At 35.5% G+C, this 19,012-nt stretch overlaps 1 protein-coding gene across 1 annotated transcript in view; it reads right to left on the reverse strand.

The window, feature by feature from the left end:
* Positions 1 to 4,065: 4,065 nt before the first annotated feature.
* LOC148481192 (vomeronasal type-2 receptor 26-like) overlaps positions 4,066 to 19,012 on the reverse strand; it is an 83,011-nt gene continuing 68,064 nt past the window's right edge. The window contains exon 4 of the mRNA XM_088453811.1: positions 4,066 to 4,985. Coding sequence (XP_088309937.1) covers positions 4,066 to 4,985 — 920 coding nt within the window. The remainder of the gene's footprint in view (positions 4,986 to 19,012) is intronic.

The following is a 19,012-nucleotide window of genomic DNA, read 5'->3' on the forward strand; positions in this document are numbered from 1 at the left end:
AGGATCATCCTCACACTATTTTATACAGCACTTTTCTGAATGGTATTCACAATATTTACAAATACATGCTTGGATTGGGGATAATTTTTTACAGTGTTCTTTTGATATGAGTTTAGTTTCCTTTTTGTCTCTCCTTACCAAATTAGTCACAATATTTTTCTGTTATCCATTTACAGGTTTTAAAGCATAAACGTCAAGAAAAAAACATTTTCGAAAAAGCATCAATGTTATCACAGTTAAAAGTAACCATAATCTCATGTGTGGTTGAGGACCCATTAACTCTATATGCCAATGTCTTTCTGACTTTTATCTATTCCTCTTCACAAGAATTCTCTCACCTGACTTTGTCAGGGAGATAGTGTCTTGGGTTGGTAAGGGCTGAGACATTATTATGGTCTCAGAAATTTCCCTTACTTGTTAGTTGTGTGCTTTGGTGTAAGTCCACTTACTTTATCTGGATCTGATGCCTTTTTACAATGAGAAGCATGTGTCCAGTTTGGCAGGATATATTGCAGGTGCTGGGATATAGCTGAGAGATGGATCTGACTGACACTGGACAGTTTTCAGAATTTGCCAAAAATGTTTCATAAATGTACTTCAAATGATGCAACAAGGAGATTTCTAAATGGTTAACATTGCTAACTCTACTTACTAAACTTTATAAATGCTACAGATGGCTTGACAACTGTTGTCATGATTAGGGTAAAAAAAAATTCACACATAAGTGGTGTATTTTTGGTCTTATACAGAGGCATGACAATGACCTTCTTCTTATTTTATGATCATGGGCAAGAAATGCTTCCACTGGTGCCTGACTTAAACAAACAACATCCTTATCATCAACATACCCATTGAGGGCATTGGATACACAAATCTCTCCAATTGTCCTATTGCACTTCCTCAATTTCTATTTAAATGTACTAAAGTGAGAGTTTTTAGAAGTGAAAATGTTGCCCATAGCAATCAATCAGATTCTAGATATTTTCTTGTAGGAGGTGCTATCAAATGTTAAGTAGATTCTGATTGGTTGCTATGGGCAATTTCTCCACTTCTAAAAACTCTTACTTTAGCACATTTACCTCTTAGACTCTCCTCAGGGTTTTGTGCCATTTCTAAACAAACAGTTGATTCTTCTTGGCATTTTTTTAAGCACTGATTTTTTTAGTTTTCATTTTTTAGACAATTCTACTGGATTCAGAGTAAGATGGTCTTGCATCATCATATGATGCAGAGTAAGATGTATAGCATGTTGGAAATTGTATGTTTTTCTGCAGGAAACATTTCCCTTTTTTAGCAGTGCATAATTTTGTTTTGACTTCAGATGCCCTGACTTAAACCCTCTATGCCCTTGAGCACTGGCTTTAGTAGATGATATTGATGGTGAAGGACTAGTATCTTCATGACTTATGGCAGCAGCTGCAGTGCTAGTTCTTGGTTGCTGCTCCTGCTTTTCTATTGTTTGACTGTTGTGATCCATATCAATGCCTGAAATTTGTTGAGCCCACACACACAAAAAAAACTGATTTTTTTTTAGAAAATCAACAACAAGCAAGTGCCCACTAACTGCCAGCAAAGCACTATACAGATATTAATTTGGTAGACCTTGAACTACTGAATAACACACTGAATCATGGCCTGAAGATTTTTGAATACACACTATTTTTTGGCAGAAACCAAATGCCAACTGACTGCAACACAATGTGCAGACAATATTAATACGGTGGCCTTTGACTTACTGACCATTATTGTTACACTTAAAAAACACAGTATGAAAGCCTTAATTTGTTGAACACACTATTATTTTTTAACAGCAAACCCACCAACTGCGATGCACTGTGCAGATAATATTAAGGCAGTGGCCATTAACTTACTGACCATTAGTGTTAGGCTTAAACAACAGTAAGATTTTTGAACATACACTTTTGTTAATAACATCAAACTGCCCGCCAGCGGTGATGCACTTTGCAGATAATTTTAACGCACTGTCCTTTGACCATCTGACATTTAATGTTATACTTAATAAACACAAAAAGGAGCCTGAAGTTTTTTGAACACACACATTAGTTTTATAACAACAAACTGACAACTGACTGCAATGCACACACATATAATATTAAGGAGGTGGCCTTGACCTGCTGACCATTAGTGTTAGACTTAAAAGACAGTACCATGGCCTGAAGTTTTATGAACATACATTATTTTTAAATAGCATATACAAGTAATATATAATATAGAATTATGTTCCTGCAATATAAAAAATGTAACAATTTTTTTGATGACTGTCTATAAAAAAACTAGATCAGCCAATGTGGGACCACTGCCCATCAAATGTGTGTCATTTTTAACTGAGAAGTGTTGAACTTCCTCCATAGTTTTGCTGTATCTCCTACACCTCGGGTGGTCCTGTAACAAATTGCTTCTGAATCACCATGGGAGGGACTTGTTTCAGATCCAAAACTAGCAAGATCTGTCAATGGAAAGATGATGTTTTACCTTTCTTTGGAGTCCAAAAATGGTGAGGGGTTCAAAACCGGTGCTCAGATAAGCTTTGATCAGGTGAGTTTGGTTGTTTTTAGTGTGCCAGAAATTTAACCCACTCATCTTTGATTTAGATTGACTAGAGATACTAGTCAGAGTAGTGGTTTTTGTCCCCATAGGAAAATATACAGATGTAACACCTCCCCTCTCAGGGATATTAAATATTTTGTATGTATTGCTTAATCTTAACTGTAAAATATAATTGGGGCTTTGGGATTCAGTCAATAGAGCTTCAATGTTTGTCTATAACATCATGGATAACAATGGACCCATTTATGTACCTTTGACTCTAGAAAGTGTTTTCAGGATTATTCTCTAATTGTTTATTGGTCTATCATTGCACACTATAGTTTGATAGACTTTTGTCTTGTAATCACCACATGGCAAATCCACTTTTTCTCTATTGAACGCATTGAGCTTTACCCGGACAGTATCAGGATTTCCTAGTAGCCACCACACTTTTTCTCTATTGAACACATTGAGCTTTATTAGGACAGTATCAGGATTTCCTGGTAGCCACCACACTTTTTCTCTATTGAACACATTGAGCTTTATTAGGACAGTATCAGGATTTCCTGGTAGCCACCACACTTTTTCTCTATTGAACACATTGAGCTTTATTAGGACAGTATCAGGATTTCCTGGTAGCCTCCACACTTTTTCTCTATTGAACACATTGAGCTTTATTAGGACAGTATCAGGATTTCCTGGTAGCCACCACACTTTTTCTTTAACTTGCAATGACACCTATTCACTGCATTGGCCAGTTTTTTTATTTGTTGTATGACAATGAATTGATTTCTGTAAAAATGTTGCTACTTTTACTTTGCTTCTTAAAGTATGATCCTCTATTTTTTATGTCTGCTTATTTATATATGTATAGTGTTACACCTGACATCACTAATGACAAATACAATAGAAGCAGACATTCTAGATTACATTTATGTTTTGTTGTTGGGTGCTAAAAATAAAATGCAAATACATATTTGTACAAAGTAGGACCCATACAGCAATGAGTTCCCTAATTCTTACTGTTTTCTTATATATTACATTTTACATATGAGGGCACACTCATTTTGGCTTGTTTTCTTGTGTATGTGTGAAAATGTGCAATTTTATTGTGTGTAAAACATGTCCATTTCTTATATTTTGAAGGAATTATCCTAATTTTTTTATTGTCATTTTATTCATTTACATATTTAGTAAGTGAACATATACTGTACCTTTTATAACATGTACATTCTTACGTTATTGGTGAGTGTGATATTAAGATGTTCTAGTCATAACTATTATCAGTTTGGAAAACCTCAAGAAATTGAGTGTGTTTATATATATATATATATATATATATATATATATATATATATTGTACTTGAATAAAATCTTCAAACAAGTAAATAAGTCAAATTAAATCCATTGGGAGAATGATGCAAACAACTTGTGACTTCTAATTATTTTCTACACAAGTACATATTATTACATGAATAAACTGTTACTTAATAATCTATTAAAGGATATCAGATCATATTATAAGGAATTGTTTTTTCCCAAGCACACAAGTACTTTTCTGTCCATTTTAAGTCTCATCAGGATATTGTAGCATTTAGGGAAAAATATACAGCCTAGTATCCCAATGCTTGAAGCTAATATAGCAAACACCTCTACAATGACCATATGTTTCCCATCACTGCTCAGATAGGCTGGGATGGCAGAGATCCAAACACTGCAGAACACCAGCATGCTGAATGTGATGTATTTGGCCTCATTATAGATGTCTGGTAATGTCCTCACCATGAAAGCCAGAACAAAGCTCACAGCTGCCAGGAACCCCATGTAACCCAACATGAAAAAAAAGGCCAACACAGAACCCTCATTACATTGGATGATGATAGTCCCAGGATATGTGTCCATGTTAAACTCCTGAAATGGAGGAGAAACTGACAACCAGATAAAACAATTCAGCACCTGGACAGATGAGCAGATCAACACTAAAGTATTTGGTAATTTAACTCCCATCCATTTTCTCCAGTAGCTTCCGGGTCTTGTAGCCTTAAAAGCGATGCAAACTGTGGTAGTCTTGGCCAGAATTGAGGACACCACAATAGTAAATATGATTCCAAATGAGATTTGGCGCAGCATGCAGGTTATGTCCACTGGGCGACCAAAGAAAATAAATATACAGAGTAAACTCAACATAAGAGAGATGAGCAGAATAAAGCTGAGGTTCCTATTATTAGCTCTGACAATTGGTTTGTTCTGATATGAATAAAATAGTCCAATTATGAAAACAATTGTCACAGAAAATAAAAGAGATGTAACAGAGAACACTGTGGCTATAGGGTCCTTTTCATATGATAGAAACTCCTGAGCCTTGGCAATGCATTTGTTCTTTGCATCATTAGGCCATTCATTATCAGCACATTTCACACAACTTTCATTATCTGTGGAAAAAATGTGACATAAATTATATATTGTGCAGTAATGTTACTATCATTGTCCCTTTATCTCACTTTTCTATTCATCGCTCCCTAAATTGGGTAATGAATGTGTTCAATTAATGGAAAATGGTAAAACCTTTGTTAACAAACTATACATTAGAGATATGTTCCATATTTTTAAAATGTATACACTTTCCACCAATTCACTATGTTAATTATCAAGGACTGGGTGACGACAATAATTAACATTCTAACTTGCCGTGAGCACTGGAGAAATTCAACATTGTTCTGGTGTGGAGACAACTTCTTCAAGATCAGTTATCCTTGCAAATCCATTCACCGCTACTTTAGTAGTGGTGAAAATTAGCACTCCCAAGTCTGACCCAGCAATGCAACTGCACAAGCGTGAACTTGGGTTCATGAATGTGCAGCTTCTTGTGGATGGATCTAAGCAGTGGTGGAGGGAACCAAATGGATCCATCTTTGCTACTGGGACTTTTTTCAATAGGAAGGAAGATGGCCAATATTCCCACAGTCATGCTCCAAATTTTTGTACCTTACTGAGTGTAGTGTAGACAAGTGTATGGGACAGCAGGCCACATCAGGACTAAAAGGAAAACACTTATTCATTGATCATGATTGATGATCATCCATGATATCTCCTGTGTTACCTTTATGATGAATGGCCCCAATACTTAATTTATACAAAAGTAGGTGAAAGTGTTAATTTTCATGTGATTTTGTATAAAGTAAGTGATGATGAATAGACCCCATGGTTTTAATAGAGGAGGTGACATAGGGCCTGATTCAGAGCCGGATGCTCTTTCAGAGTGCTCGCTCTAATGAGGGCGGCATTTTTTTTGAGAGCCGACCTCCTGGCCTCTCGCTAAGCTGTGGGTGACTACCCACAGCTTTTGCAAGTGGCCAAGGGATGGTCACAATGGTAGCGAACATTGGGCTTGTGACAAGAGCCTTGTGGTAGGGTCTCATCCATCGCAAGCCCCAGTGAGCTTCCAGCTCTAATAGAGCCGGAAGCTCACTACTGAGGCCACCCCAAAATGGAAGGTGTTACTTTGGGAATGCCTCCATTTGGCCAACCACCCCCTGCCCACCTCCAAAACGGGGTGAGCTGTCAATCACAATCGACAGCTGCCCTGTTACAGTGCGAGACTCATATAGATGGATTGCCCATCACTGACCTGGTCTCGTGCATGCGCAGTGGGGGACCATCAACCCGCTTGCGAGCACTGTGCACTCGCGAGTGGGTCTGAATCAGGCCCATAGTTCCCTTTTTAAGATTATAGTTATTTATTACTTTTTATTTCCATCCACCTCATTATATATATACATATATATATATATATATATATATATATATAAATATATATATATATATATATATATATGGCCTGATTCAGAGATATACACTATGTTGATGTTTTTGCAGCTGAGCGATTATTGCCAATCTGCGCTTGGTGTGACTGAAGCCATTGTGTATAAGGACTTGAGATTAGCAGATCTGGTTTTCAGAGAACTGGACCAACCCAAACATAGGGGATTCAAAGGGAATCCAAGTCCAACTTGGGTTTTCCAGCCTGATTTAGATCCCAAAACAAGTCAAAACATCATTTTTCCATATTGTGGGTTTTTGCTTGAATACAAAAGTCCTTCCCCATGTTCAGGCACCATTTCATGACTAAGGTACAATTAAATAGGCAGTGAAGGCAGAACTCTCAATGAAAGTAAGTTAGTTAGTTAGTTACTTAGTAGTAGCTACTATGGTGTCCAGCCAGTGTCCCTTCAAGTCTGTATAGACAGGAACACTGTCCGTGTGGAGGTGGAAGCATTTCATTGTGTGTGATTCTGTAAATACAGCAGTGCATAGTCACAGGCCCCTTACAGTTTGTATAGGACAGGCAGGGGCACTGTGTCTGTGTAGAGTTGAGTAAAGAAGACTGGTGTGTTCAGTGAAGTGGGCACAATATATGTAAAAAATGCTGTGTTTTTGTCATAGTGGTTGTCACTACTGGTCAGTGTCACTATCACTGACACTGAGAAAAAACTATTTTTTTCAACTTGTGTGCATTCAACCAACATAGGAAGGCTGTGCCACCTTGTCTAATGGTCAGTGGGTCCCATCAAGGGTCACTGCCATATAATTTCTGCAGTGCAATTGTCTGTCTGTTGCACTCCCCCCATTTTTTTAATAGAAAGTACTCTGTGTGTGAGTCTGTGTCTGTGCTACTGTACCTTGTCTAATGGTCAAAGGGTCCTGTGCAACTGTCATAATATTTGTGCAGCACAACAGTGTTGTCTGTTGCACCCACCAAAAAAAATAAAAAATATTTTTTTTAGAAAGTAATGTGCTTGTTTGTGTGTGTTTGTGCATTCAGCCAACACAGGAAGGCTGTACTACTGTTTCTAATGATCAGTGGGTGCAGTCAAGGGTGACTGCCATAATATTAAAATAAAAAATATTTTTGTTTAATAGAAAGTAGCCTGTGCTACCTTGTTTACCAGCCATTGGATAAAGTCAAGGGCCACTGCCATATGATTGCAGCACTTGCAAAAACAGTTGAATTTTTCCTGCCACCAGCTGAAGCAAGATGTAGAAACAAGGTGGATTCCACCCATGATATGCCTCAGTGGATGGAGGAACAGCAAAAAGCCATCCAAAGATAAACAACAGGCCATAACATAGAAAAAATATGCATTATTCCAGCACACATCTTGAAATCTGGTCAATAAATTTTGGCGACAAAGCTTGATTCTAGGTTTAAGCCATGCATTGTGTCTTTTTTTCCAATGGACACAGATCTGAAGAGATGTAAATAGCTGTTTGTGAGCAAATTGTCAGCACAAGTGGCACATGACATGGCAACATCTCCTCCTTCAGTTTCTTAACAGTTTGACATCTGGTCGGGTTTAGAAGAATTGATGAAAATTTATGACAACTCTAATGTGAATTAATCTGTGGACAAGATGATGTTAATCAAAATGAACTTTAAATACCATGAGGAAGACCTTTACTGGAAATTATTATCAAAATTCAGAGGCACCTATAATGGAGGATTCCAGTAGGGACAAATTGATATTGTGTGAAGATAATGTTCATACTGATGCTGGTGATGATGATAATGGTGGTGACATCTTTTCTCTGTAGAGCCAGTTTGTCTGTACTGTAGAGTTCATTGTAGCAATGTTAGCTGCCCATTGGTATCTTTTTTTGGGGGGGACCAAACAAATCCATCAATTTAGTCACAAGTGGCAGACCATGTCGCTGTAGTGATTGGTCTGTTAAATTGTGCATGTCCTGTTTAATATATAACAACATAATGGTGGGTGGAAGGACCAAAGGACAATTCCAACTTGCACTTCTTTTATGTGCATTATGTGTTTTTTTTTTGGACATTGCTAACATGTTTATAGTTTATTATGCTGCCATGATGTCTGCCACTCTATTTCCTAGATGTGCCATTTTGGAAGGTGAATTGTCACAACCACTGAAATCTTCAACATGCATTAGCTGAAAATGGTGACTGCCAAAAATATCCAGAAACACTTATGGCCCCAGAAAGCATCTCTTGCAGGCCTGTTTAATTGTAAAAAAAATTTTGAACCACCAAGCTTATTTTGTGGGCAAAACATGGGACATGTTCACCCAGATGTAATTATTAATTAACTTCTGCCCTGGCACTCAAGTATGCGCTCTCCTCCAGGCAGTTCTGTGTGAAAAGGTGCCGAATCCCTGTGAGAGGGACTTAAATCAAATTCAAATCCTGTGAAATCAGTTGATGGGTTGATGACTTTTTACTTTAATTTTGAATCTCAGTCTTGTGGGAAAATCACAGCCGGGGCTCGAATACCCCTCCTTTGTCATAAACTTTCTTCAGAATCAAAAAATGTAATTAAATTTACCAACAATCCCTATCTTTCACTACATATATACTCTACTTCTCTACCTCCCACAGGCCACTGACATAGATCTTCATCAATGTAAATTCACTACTACTCTGTTTCCTAGATGTGCCCTGTTGAAAGTTGAGCTGCCTCATGCACTGAAATCTTTGACATGTGGTTGATGAATGAGATGAATGTTTTTCCTCCCCACAGACAGTATCTCCTGGATGCCCCTTTGATTTGAAAAAGAGCTCCACTGGGGCATTGACTGATGTGAATGAGGAAATTTCATCAGACAATAAATAATACAGTAGTTTAGTTGCAAAGAGTCCTTTGTTCTATTGAATAAAAATGACTACTATTTATAAAGTGATCACAGATCAAATTGTATGATGGTGCATGGTGCAATCTCATATGTGCTCCTGTGCTAAGCCCCTTGCTCCTCAATGTTCACTGAAGTGTAGGTAACATGCATCTCATATATCACTGCACTGCCACTTGACAAAAAGAGGTTGTTGCCTTTTAGAGATGCCGGTATATAATTATTGTACTCCCTTAGTCCATAAATGGCATCCGGTCTGGAGGTGCTATAGTGCTGATTCAAAGGTCTGTGTTACTGCAGCAAGTCATGGTGGGCAACCAAACAGAGCACTGAGCACAGAAGTTACCAGCTGTTTATATGGTCCGATGCAAGTTTTCTTGAAAATGCATTTCTTCCATTAGGAATTTCTTTAGAGTGGTGTGTTTTCAGGTTAGCATCTCCTCCTTCCTTATATAGTGTTTAAATTAGCTCATTTGACCACCTGTTAGAGTTCTTGCATGATACATATAATAGACAATGCCTTTATTAGTTCTTATTAGCTTCATTTGGCATATCAATAAAGAAAATTCTTGAATATAAATGAATACATTTTTTATAATGTGTATAAAAAAATCTACAATCAATACCTGAATACAAATACTACACATATACATGATAAAAATATCATATGAGAAAGGCTAAGACAAGGGGGCTTATCTAACAATCATTTCATATCATTACTTTTAAATGTATTTTGTTATTTTATACTATGTACCAGTCAAACTTGAAACTCACAATGTGTATAACATGATGACCCAAGACAATAAAGTGTTAATAATTGTAAGGGTACATTACATAATGCAGCAATATATAAAAATACAACAACAAAATCAAAGTGACTATGTATCATGTGTATATCAATATTGAATAGAGATGAAATAAATATAATATTATGTTATCACAGTAACCTAATAAAAGTACAATTATCTCCACAGGGTCCTGGCATAGATAGAAATTATACTAACTAAAAATAGTTAATAATGGATTGTGGAGACCACTAGAAAATGAAGAGAGATAACTAAAGAGAAAACAAAATCAGCTATGGTAAGTAGCACTAGCAGTAACACACCAGACACAAACAGCTGTCAAAAGAAACACTGGCTAAACCACCCATGTACTAAGTTACAATAAAGGTATTTGTGAAGATCTCCCAGATCCCGCCCACCCTTAAGTCACTGAGGTCTCAACAGATTCTTCACAAAACTGCATTAAGATCAATGGTTTCCTTTAGACCATCTGGATAGAGAGAAGTAAATTCATGTGTTAAGTGCACCTCCCTTTTACATAGCTGTCTGTAATGATCCCCTCCTCTACACATTAATTTAATATGTTTCACCCCCATGATGATTAAACTTCAAGGTTTCCATTTATGTCACAGAGAAAATGCTGGGAGAGACTGTGTGTCATGACTCCATTAATGATATTTATTCTGTGCTCCCCGAATCTAATATTAAGGTTTCTAAGGGTCCTACCAATATAGATTAAGTTGCAGCTGCATTGTAAAAGATATTACATACTGAGTCTTACAAATTATGAATTTATATACTTTATTTGAGAAGCATAGAAAAACTTCCTTTGTCTTATTCTTAGCATATGGACACATGACACACCACATACTACCACATTTATGGTTTAGTAGAAGCCAGCATGTGGTGTTTTAATTATTTGGTCTGTTGGTGGGTTTGAGAAAACTGGGGGTTAATTGGTTTTAAGATTCCAATTTTTCCTATAATATCATTGCTGGATTATCTGCAATGATATTCTGCAGAATGTTGTACCTCTTTAATAAGGGATAGTTTATATTTATCAGAATTTTGATCAAATAAGATGATTTCTTATATATACATACATACAGTATGATCTCTAATTTTTTATCATTGTTTAGTATATGTGTTGACAATTGTTCCACTTAGTAGTTTGTGAGGGTTTCAGGAGATCTGACCTATTTGTCTGTTTTACATCTAAGAATGTTTCCTCCAATAAAACACTTTGATACCCCTTTTCATAGAGTTGTTAGTCATTTATCTGGACTGATTAACCACTTGCCTGGCATGGTCATAATTTTCTGACCACACCAGGCAGTTCTTTATCAGCAGTGGACGTAAAATTCCAACCAGTCAGATAAACATGAGGGCGGCTGCAGGAAGAGGATCTTCCCGCAGCTGCTGCTCTCAGAGGGACCTTCCAGTCCCTTTGTTTGCCAGCACCCACTCTCCATGTGTCTGCTGTGCTGCTGATCACTGCTGATCGGTCAGCAAAGCAGGACCCCTTACTCAGCAGCAGCAAAGATTAGCAGCCGCTGATAAAAGTAAATTAACCTCCCCCTCATGCCCCTGACATACCTGGTGCCTGTATCCAGTCTCAAATTGAATGTCGCAATGGTGTCAATGTTTATGATGTTTTTGATGTTCCGATGGTGGTTCCTATGTTCCAATGATTGAACAAATTTTAAGTTTTACAAATCTTAATAAAAAAAAACTTTTTTTGTATAAGCTAATATGGATGGTCCTCACCTAATCCAATAATTTTCCAGCGGTTTTTAGAAAAAAAAATCATCAGTTTAGTGGTTAAGAAAAGTTGTCTCTATGGTGCAATTATGCTTCAATCTCATGAGTTGTCCTTTAGGAATGTTGTCTCTCCAGGGTTTGTAATGTGTATTGCTGTAATGAAGTAAATTATTTGCATCAACCTTTTTATGAAAGGTAGATGAAACTACTGTATCACATTATTATCTATATGTAAATTGAGATCCAGGAAGGAGATGAAGGTCTTGTGAAAGTGATGAGTTAATTTAAGATTCTGGTCTTTTCCAAGAGCCTGTGGTTAAATATTCCTTTTCCTTTTGCTATATTCTATTAGTGCTTATTAGCCTGGCTGCTGGTCTTTTCAAGAGCCTGTGGTTAAATATTCCTTTTCCTTTTGCTATATTCAATTAGTGCTTATTAGCCTGGCTGCTGGAATGGATTCCCTTTCTTGTTGTGAAATAGACTGTTCAGTAGGAAGGTTTATCTAAATGATGCAGAAAGCAGTTTAGATTTGAACCCTAATACAGAATACACTGAAAAACAAACTGATATGGAAAGTTGTAAAACATGGAGAATCTCTTGAAAACTAAGATGCGCAACTGGTGGAACACTATTAACCTACAAAAAGATGTAGGTATATTTATGTTCCCAAGAGGTCTGAGAATTTTTAAAACACAATCATATAAAGATGATCCAGAACTCACAAATGAAAAGGACAAATTGGCTGAGAACTGCTCTTTGTCTATTCTGAAATTACTCATTAAATATAGGGAAAATAAAGTTTAACAGGTTACAAAACAAACAGAAGATTTAAAATCTAAAAAGACAGTTTTTATAGAGAGCTTATTTTGGGAGAGAAACTCTCTGGTTAATCAAAGAGCAGACGCATTTGAAAAATCTATTATTGAGAATAAGAATCAAAAAAACAAAAGAGATGTAGAGGATTACAGAACCAATACTTGTATAGCAGGCAATTCCAACAGGGGAAAAATAAATTGTATAATGACAAGGGAATTGTGAAAACCCCTAGGAGATCCCAATATTTAAAAAGTAAATATCAAACTCATAATAACAATTATGGTACACCTAAATACTGATTTCATATAAGAAACAATAAGTATAACCAGAGGAACAATACCCCTATTGCTAATTTAGAATCAAGAAAGTCTAAATGACAACATAAAAGCCTCTTAAAGAATCTTTGAGCTAGATCTCAAGTCATCCATGGAAAATACTACAATAGGAATGATTTCACTTCTTCGTCATCTCTTTTTTTAAAACTGGGCACCACACAGATCAAAACCAACAACAACACCCAAATCCCTATCAACCCCTATCTCCAGGGCATCCAAAAAGACAAAAGGTAAATATAGAGGAAAGAGGGTAGGACAAAAATAGTAAAAAGATGGTAGGTGTTACTAAAGGAGTCTTTAACCTATCTACAAAAATATTAAGTGAATCACATACTAGGTTATTGAATCACAGTCTTTCTTTTGCTCCATAAGCAGAAGCCAATATGTTTGATCTATTTGTGGAGCTGAATAGGTTCACATGCACTTTATGTCACAAAAACATTTTTGAAAAGAAAACATTTAAAAAGATTGATGAGTCAATAAACTCTATTGTTTTGGTTGATTCTGATCTTTTAGCAATTTCTTTTTTAGAAGATTTAAGTTGAGAAAACTTCTTAGAAGGATTAGAACATCTCTATTTTCAGTATTAACTCACATCAGAATAATAACAAAAAATAATATATCAATCTGAAAAGTTCCACCTAATAAAGAAATGACCTTATATTGACTGTTTTTATCAAAGTACATAAGATGGTCTGAAAAATATTTGCACTGCAAAAACAAAAAAAATCATGAATTTGTCGATGACTAAGAGAAAAGCCATCTAGGAGCTTAGGTCTGAAACCTCCATTATCATGAAACCTGCAGATTTGAGGAAGAGGTTGTGGTCCAAGACCTTGAGGATTACAAAACTAAAGCATACAGGTTACTGCTTGGCACCACCCTTCTATTCAAGGCTCGATCACATTCCTTCCTCCCTATACCAAATGTAATTTAAACTGATACTTGATCAAGCTTTAAAGAATTATGTTAATTCCAGGGAGGAGTGGAGTTTTCTATATGTTTTTTTTCCAGTCATCCCCACTTATTATCACCTGCCCAAAATTCACAAATCCCTCACCACACCACCAGGGCATCCAATTATTTTGGGTTCAGGTTCTCTCACTAGTAATTTGTCACATTACTGTATATTGATTTTTACCTTCAACCTTTAGCTTTGCCGCTTAAATCATACATTAAGGATTCCACCTCTATTCTCAATCTTATAACAAATTTTGAATGGAAACAGAGTTACAATATTTTAACATTAAATTTGGAATCCTTATAAACTAATATTCATTTTACCGAACAATTTGAATTAGTGTTATGTCTCAGATTGTATATATGAATAGAATCTGAATGGACCAACAACTAGAAATCATCTTAGATTGTATTTATTTGATTTATTCTCACTCATAATCATTTTCTTTTTGATGTTTCACACCTTTGACAGGTAATGGTAATGGCCATGGGGATGAGGTTTGTGCTTAATTATGCTAACTTGTATGTGGAGGACCTTGAGGATCAACACATGTGGGGTGGAGACTTTGGCACAAGCCTCATCTTCTATGGCCACTGCATTGACTATTTGTTTAGTATTTGGGATGGGGATGAAAAACAAGTAATTTTTTGTTGATTCCCTTTACAAAAATTTTCAAAATCTTAAATTCACTCATCAATTTTACATATAGATAATAATGTGATAGTTTCATGTACCTTTTGTGAAAAGGTTGATGCAAATAATTTTCTTCATTACAGCTGTGAACATTACAATCCCTGGAGAGGCAACATTCCTAGAGGAGAAGTCATGAGATTGAAGCATAATTGCATCATAGAAACAACTTTTCTTAATCAGTCCATAGAAATGATTAACAACTTCTTAGAAAGGGGGTATGCAAATGTTTTATTAAAGAAAGCATTCTTAAATGTCAAACAAATTAATAGGACAGATCTAATGAAACCCTCACAAATACTTAGGAGGAACAATTGTCAATACACATACTAAACAATGATAATAAAATTAGCCCTCATACCTTATGTATGTAAATGAAAAAATCAGCTTTTTTGATAAAAAAAATCTGATAAAGAAAAGCTATCCCTTATTAAAGAGAGCCCATTCTGAAGGATATCATTGCAGATAATCCAGCAGTGATGTTTAGGATTAATTAGGATCTTAAAACCATACTAGCCCCAAGTTTTCTCAAGCTCATCGACAGACCAAGTAATGTATTCACCATATCCTGGATCCCTACTAAACCTTTAGGTTTTTATAAGTGTGGTACTGTGGTACTGTGGCAGTGTGTCATGTGCCCATATGCTAAGAAAAAGACCAATGAAGTTCTTCTATACTTCTAATAGAGGTAACTAAACTTAAAGAACTCATCAATTGTAAAACTCAGTATGTAATCTATCTTTGACAATGCAGCTGCAACATAATCTATATTGGTAGGACCACTAGAAACCTTCAAATTAGATTTGCAGAGCATAGAAGAAATATCATTAGTAGAGTCATGACACACAACGTTCAACCAGCAATTTCTCTGTGACATAATGTGAACCCTGATAATTTAACAATCATGGGAGAGGAACACATTAAATGAACATATAGAGAAGGGGATCATTACAGACAGCTATGTAATAATACCTGGATGTAACTGGATACATGAATTAACTTCTCTCTATCCAGATGGTCTTAATAAAACCACAGATTTTAATAAAGTTTTGTGAAGAATCTGTCCAGACCTGTGTGACCTAAGGTGCCAGAAACTGGGAGATCTTCACTATACATTCATTGTAACTTATTACATGGGTGGTTTAGCCAGTGTTCCTTTCAACAGTTGTTTGTGTCTGGTGTGTTACAGCTAGTGCTTTTTTCCATAGCTGATTGTGTTTTCTCTTTAGTAATCTCTCCACATTTTCTAGTGGCCTTCACAATCCTTTATTAAATATTTTTATTTTGTTTCAAGTTTTCTCCACTTGTTTTCTATCTATGCCAGGTCCCTATGGAGATGCTTGTACTTATTAGGTTCCTGTGATAACATAATGTATTATATTTGGTTCATTCCTATTCAATATTGATATACTGTACATACACATTGATATACTGTACATCCCTGATTAATATAATTTCATATTGCTGTATTTTGTGTATAACCAAATTTAGACACTTTTGTTATGTTGTTGTATTTTTATATATTACTGCATTATGCTATGTCCCCTACAATTTGGGTCATCATCTAAAATACATTGAGATTTTCCATTTTGATTGGTACAAAGTATAAAATAAAAAACATTTGTAAGTTCTTATAGGAAATTATGGTTCATAATATTTTTAATATTTTTATTTTTTTATATTAGATAAGCCCCTAATTTTTTGATAAGCATTTCCTTTGTGCTATTTATAATGTATATTTGCATTATTTGTAATCATGTTTTGATCATTTAATTTTTCAATGCACTATACAAAATGGTATTAATTTATATTTAAGAATGTTCTTATTGATGTGCCAAATGATGCTAATAAGAACTAATTATGAATTTGTCTATTATACATCTCATGCAATAACTCTAGTAGGTGGTTTAATGAGCTAATTTAAGCCCTATATAACAATGGGGAAATGCTACTTTCTAAACAAACTCCTGTAAAGAAAATCCTAGTGGAAGAAATGCATTCAGAAAATTATTTCCTTTGGACCATACAAACAGATGGTAACTCCTGTGCTCCATACTCTGTTTGGCTGCCTGCTGCCCACAATATGCTGCAGTTACATGGGTCTTTGATTCAGCACTACAGCACCTCCAGACTGGATGCCATTTATAGACTAAAGAGGTACAATAATTATATACCGGTATCTCTAAGAGACAACAACCTCTTTTTGTCATTTATCTCATAACAGTGGTGCGGGATATACGAGACATATGTTACCCACACTTCAGTGGTCATTGAAGAGGAGGGGGGTTTTCAGCACAGGAGCAAATATGTGATTGCATCGGGGGCAGGTAGATATGCCCATGTGACCACTCAGTCACTGTTTCTCTCAGTAGATTATGTGAATTAAATGCTTTTGGAGTGTAATCCACCATTCTTATTTTATAGCTGGGCATGACAGTTTTGATTTACCAATCAACTGTCACAGTGCTTTTAAACATACAATTTGAGCTTTGATCACTTTGTTCTATTGCATAAAAAATTGCTACTATACATAAAGGACTCTTCACAACTAAATTATGATTTATTGTCTGAATATTGATACAGTATATTGCTTTAATCATTTATATGTAAATTATTATTGCAGTGATGTAGGTCTTTAAATAAGCATGCATTTTATTAAACCAACATGTTTTAGATATTGTTATTATTTATTTCATTTTTTATGCCACAAAATAATTATACTATTTAATTAGAAGATAATCCAGAGCGAAATTATCTTTATCTTTTTCCAAAACCAAAATACAAAGTTAATACAGATTCAAAAACAAAACACAGGAGTTGGTGCACATTTCTAATAAGGACATATCTGTACCACTTTTATATGCCTATCTTCATTTCTGATTTCTCATCACAAATCAGTTGGGTGCCTCAGCCAGTGTCCTCTCCATGTGGAGGGCATGTGGCTGTTTCAGACTAAACTTTTTTATTTCTTGTGATTGGTAGTCATAGCAGGCACATAACTGGCTGGTTACCTTGCTGTGGTGAATAGACAGCATCATTAGTGGATACAACTAACACAGGTGGTGGTTGCATGATATTTGATGGAGGTCTGGCTAGGGTTTGCAATTGTAGTTGGGGACTTAGTGAGTTAAAAATTATTGTGCATCTAAGCCTGTGTATTGTCATTATTAAATAGTGCAGTTGATCGGTGAGTTATTTTGTCACCTTAATTTGGTTTTCTAGATATCCCATTTATTTTTAATAAATTGTGACAAATGTATTATCTGCAATTCTTATAAAAGCATGATGTAAGGTTCAATGTTAAGTAATTTATTTAATTTATTTAAGGTTCAGGTTTGTAGCATCTATTTAATGAATAGGACAATTGGCAAGTTGCAGAATCTTTTGCCAATAGTTGGTGTATGGGAAGACTTTGACTCCCCAATATACTCTCGTTTGGGACACCTACTTTCCAAATTACTGTATTTAATACTAATTTATTTTCTAATCTGCCCAAGCAATGCTTAAAATTTAATGAGGGATATAAAACACACAAAAAACTATCACTGTTTTAGTGTAAATAAATATCTAGCACATTGTTGATATATATTTTTTTCATTTAAATCCACCAGATTCTACTGAATAATAGTATTTGTTGTCAAATTATAGATTTCTTTCTTTACTAAATGTAGACTATTGGGGCTATATTTACCAACTCCCAAAAATTCCTGATAAATATCATTTCATATTGCTGTATTTTGTGGCAATAATAAATTAATTATCTGGGCAATGTGTGAAAAAAATCATAATGGACATTGTCTCTGATAGGAAGTCTAATAAGTCAACTGATTGCTAATTAGATTTGAGCAGTTTAGTTTCCCTGGAAACCTAAAACACCCAAACTTAGGGGTTATTAAAATTTATGAGCCCAAGCTCAAATCTTCCCACCAAGTTTCAATCCCAAAATTAAACAAATGTCATCTTCCCAGAGTCAGATCTCACATGTTTTGGATTGTATATAAAAGTTTATCCCTTGTAATTGGGCACCATTTCATGCAGGAAAGCAGAGGTTGTGGGTGTGGGAATGTGGGCTAAAGCACTAAAGGCACTGCAATAAAAAAACACAATTAGCAAGCCATCAGGGTGCCATTAGGTTAGGAGGCATTAGTTAAGTTTAGTTTTAGAGTTTAATAGTATGATCTGGAGACAGGAGTAGATGTCTGGGAAGTGTGACTGCAGTACAGGTATCATTGTCACTTGTCAGTGTATGTGTGTTTGTCACACAAATTGCACACTCACACATTGCAGTGCAAACAAAAAAGGCTACTTTCTCTGTGTGGTGCTATTGATTGTTTTTTTATTTCTTAAAGAGAACCTGTTCCTTTATTGTTCTAGGAAATCTATCACTGCAGTATACTATAATCTTTTTCTGTGTAAAAAATAATCTACTATGTTTAAGGCTGCTGCACCCCAAGAATACCTCTTTG

Source organism: Taudactylus pleione, unplaced genomic scaffold, assembly GCF_031769625.1.
Source record: "Taudactylus pleione unplaced genomic scaffold, aTauple2 ptg000592l, whole genome shotgun sequence".
Classification (NCBI taxonomy): domain Eukaryota; kingdom Metazoa; phylum Chordata; class Amphibia; order Anura; family Myobatrachidae; genus Taudactylus; species Taudactylus pleione.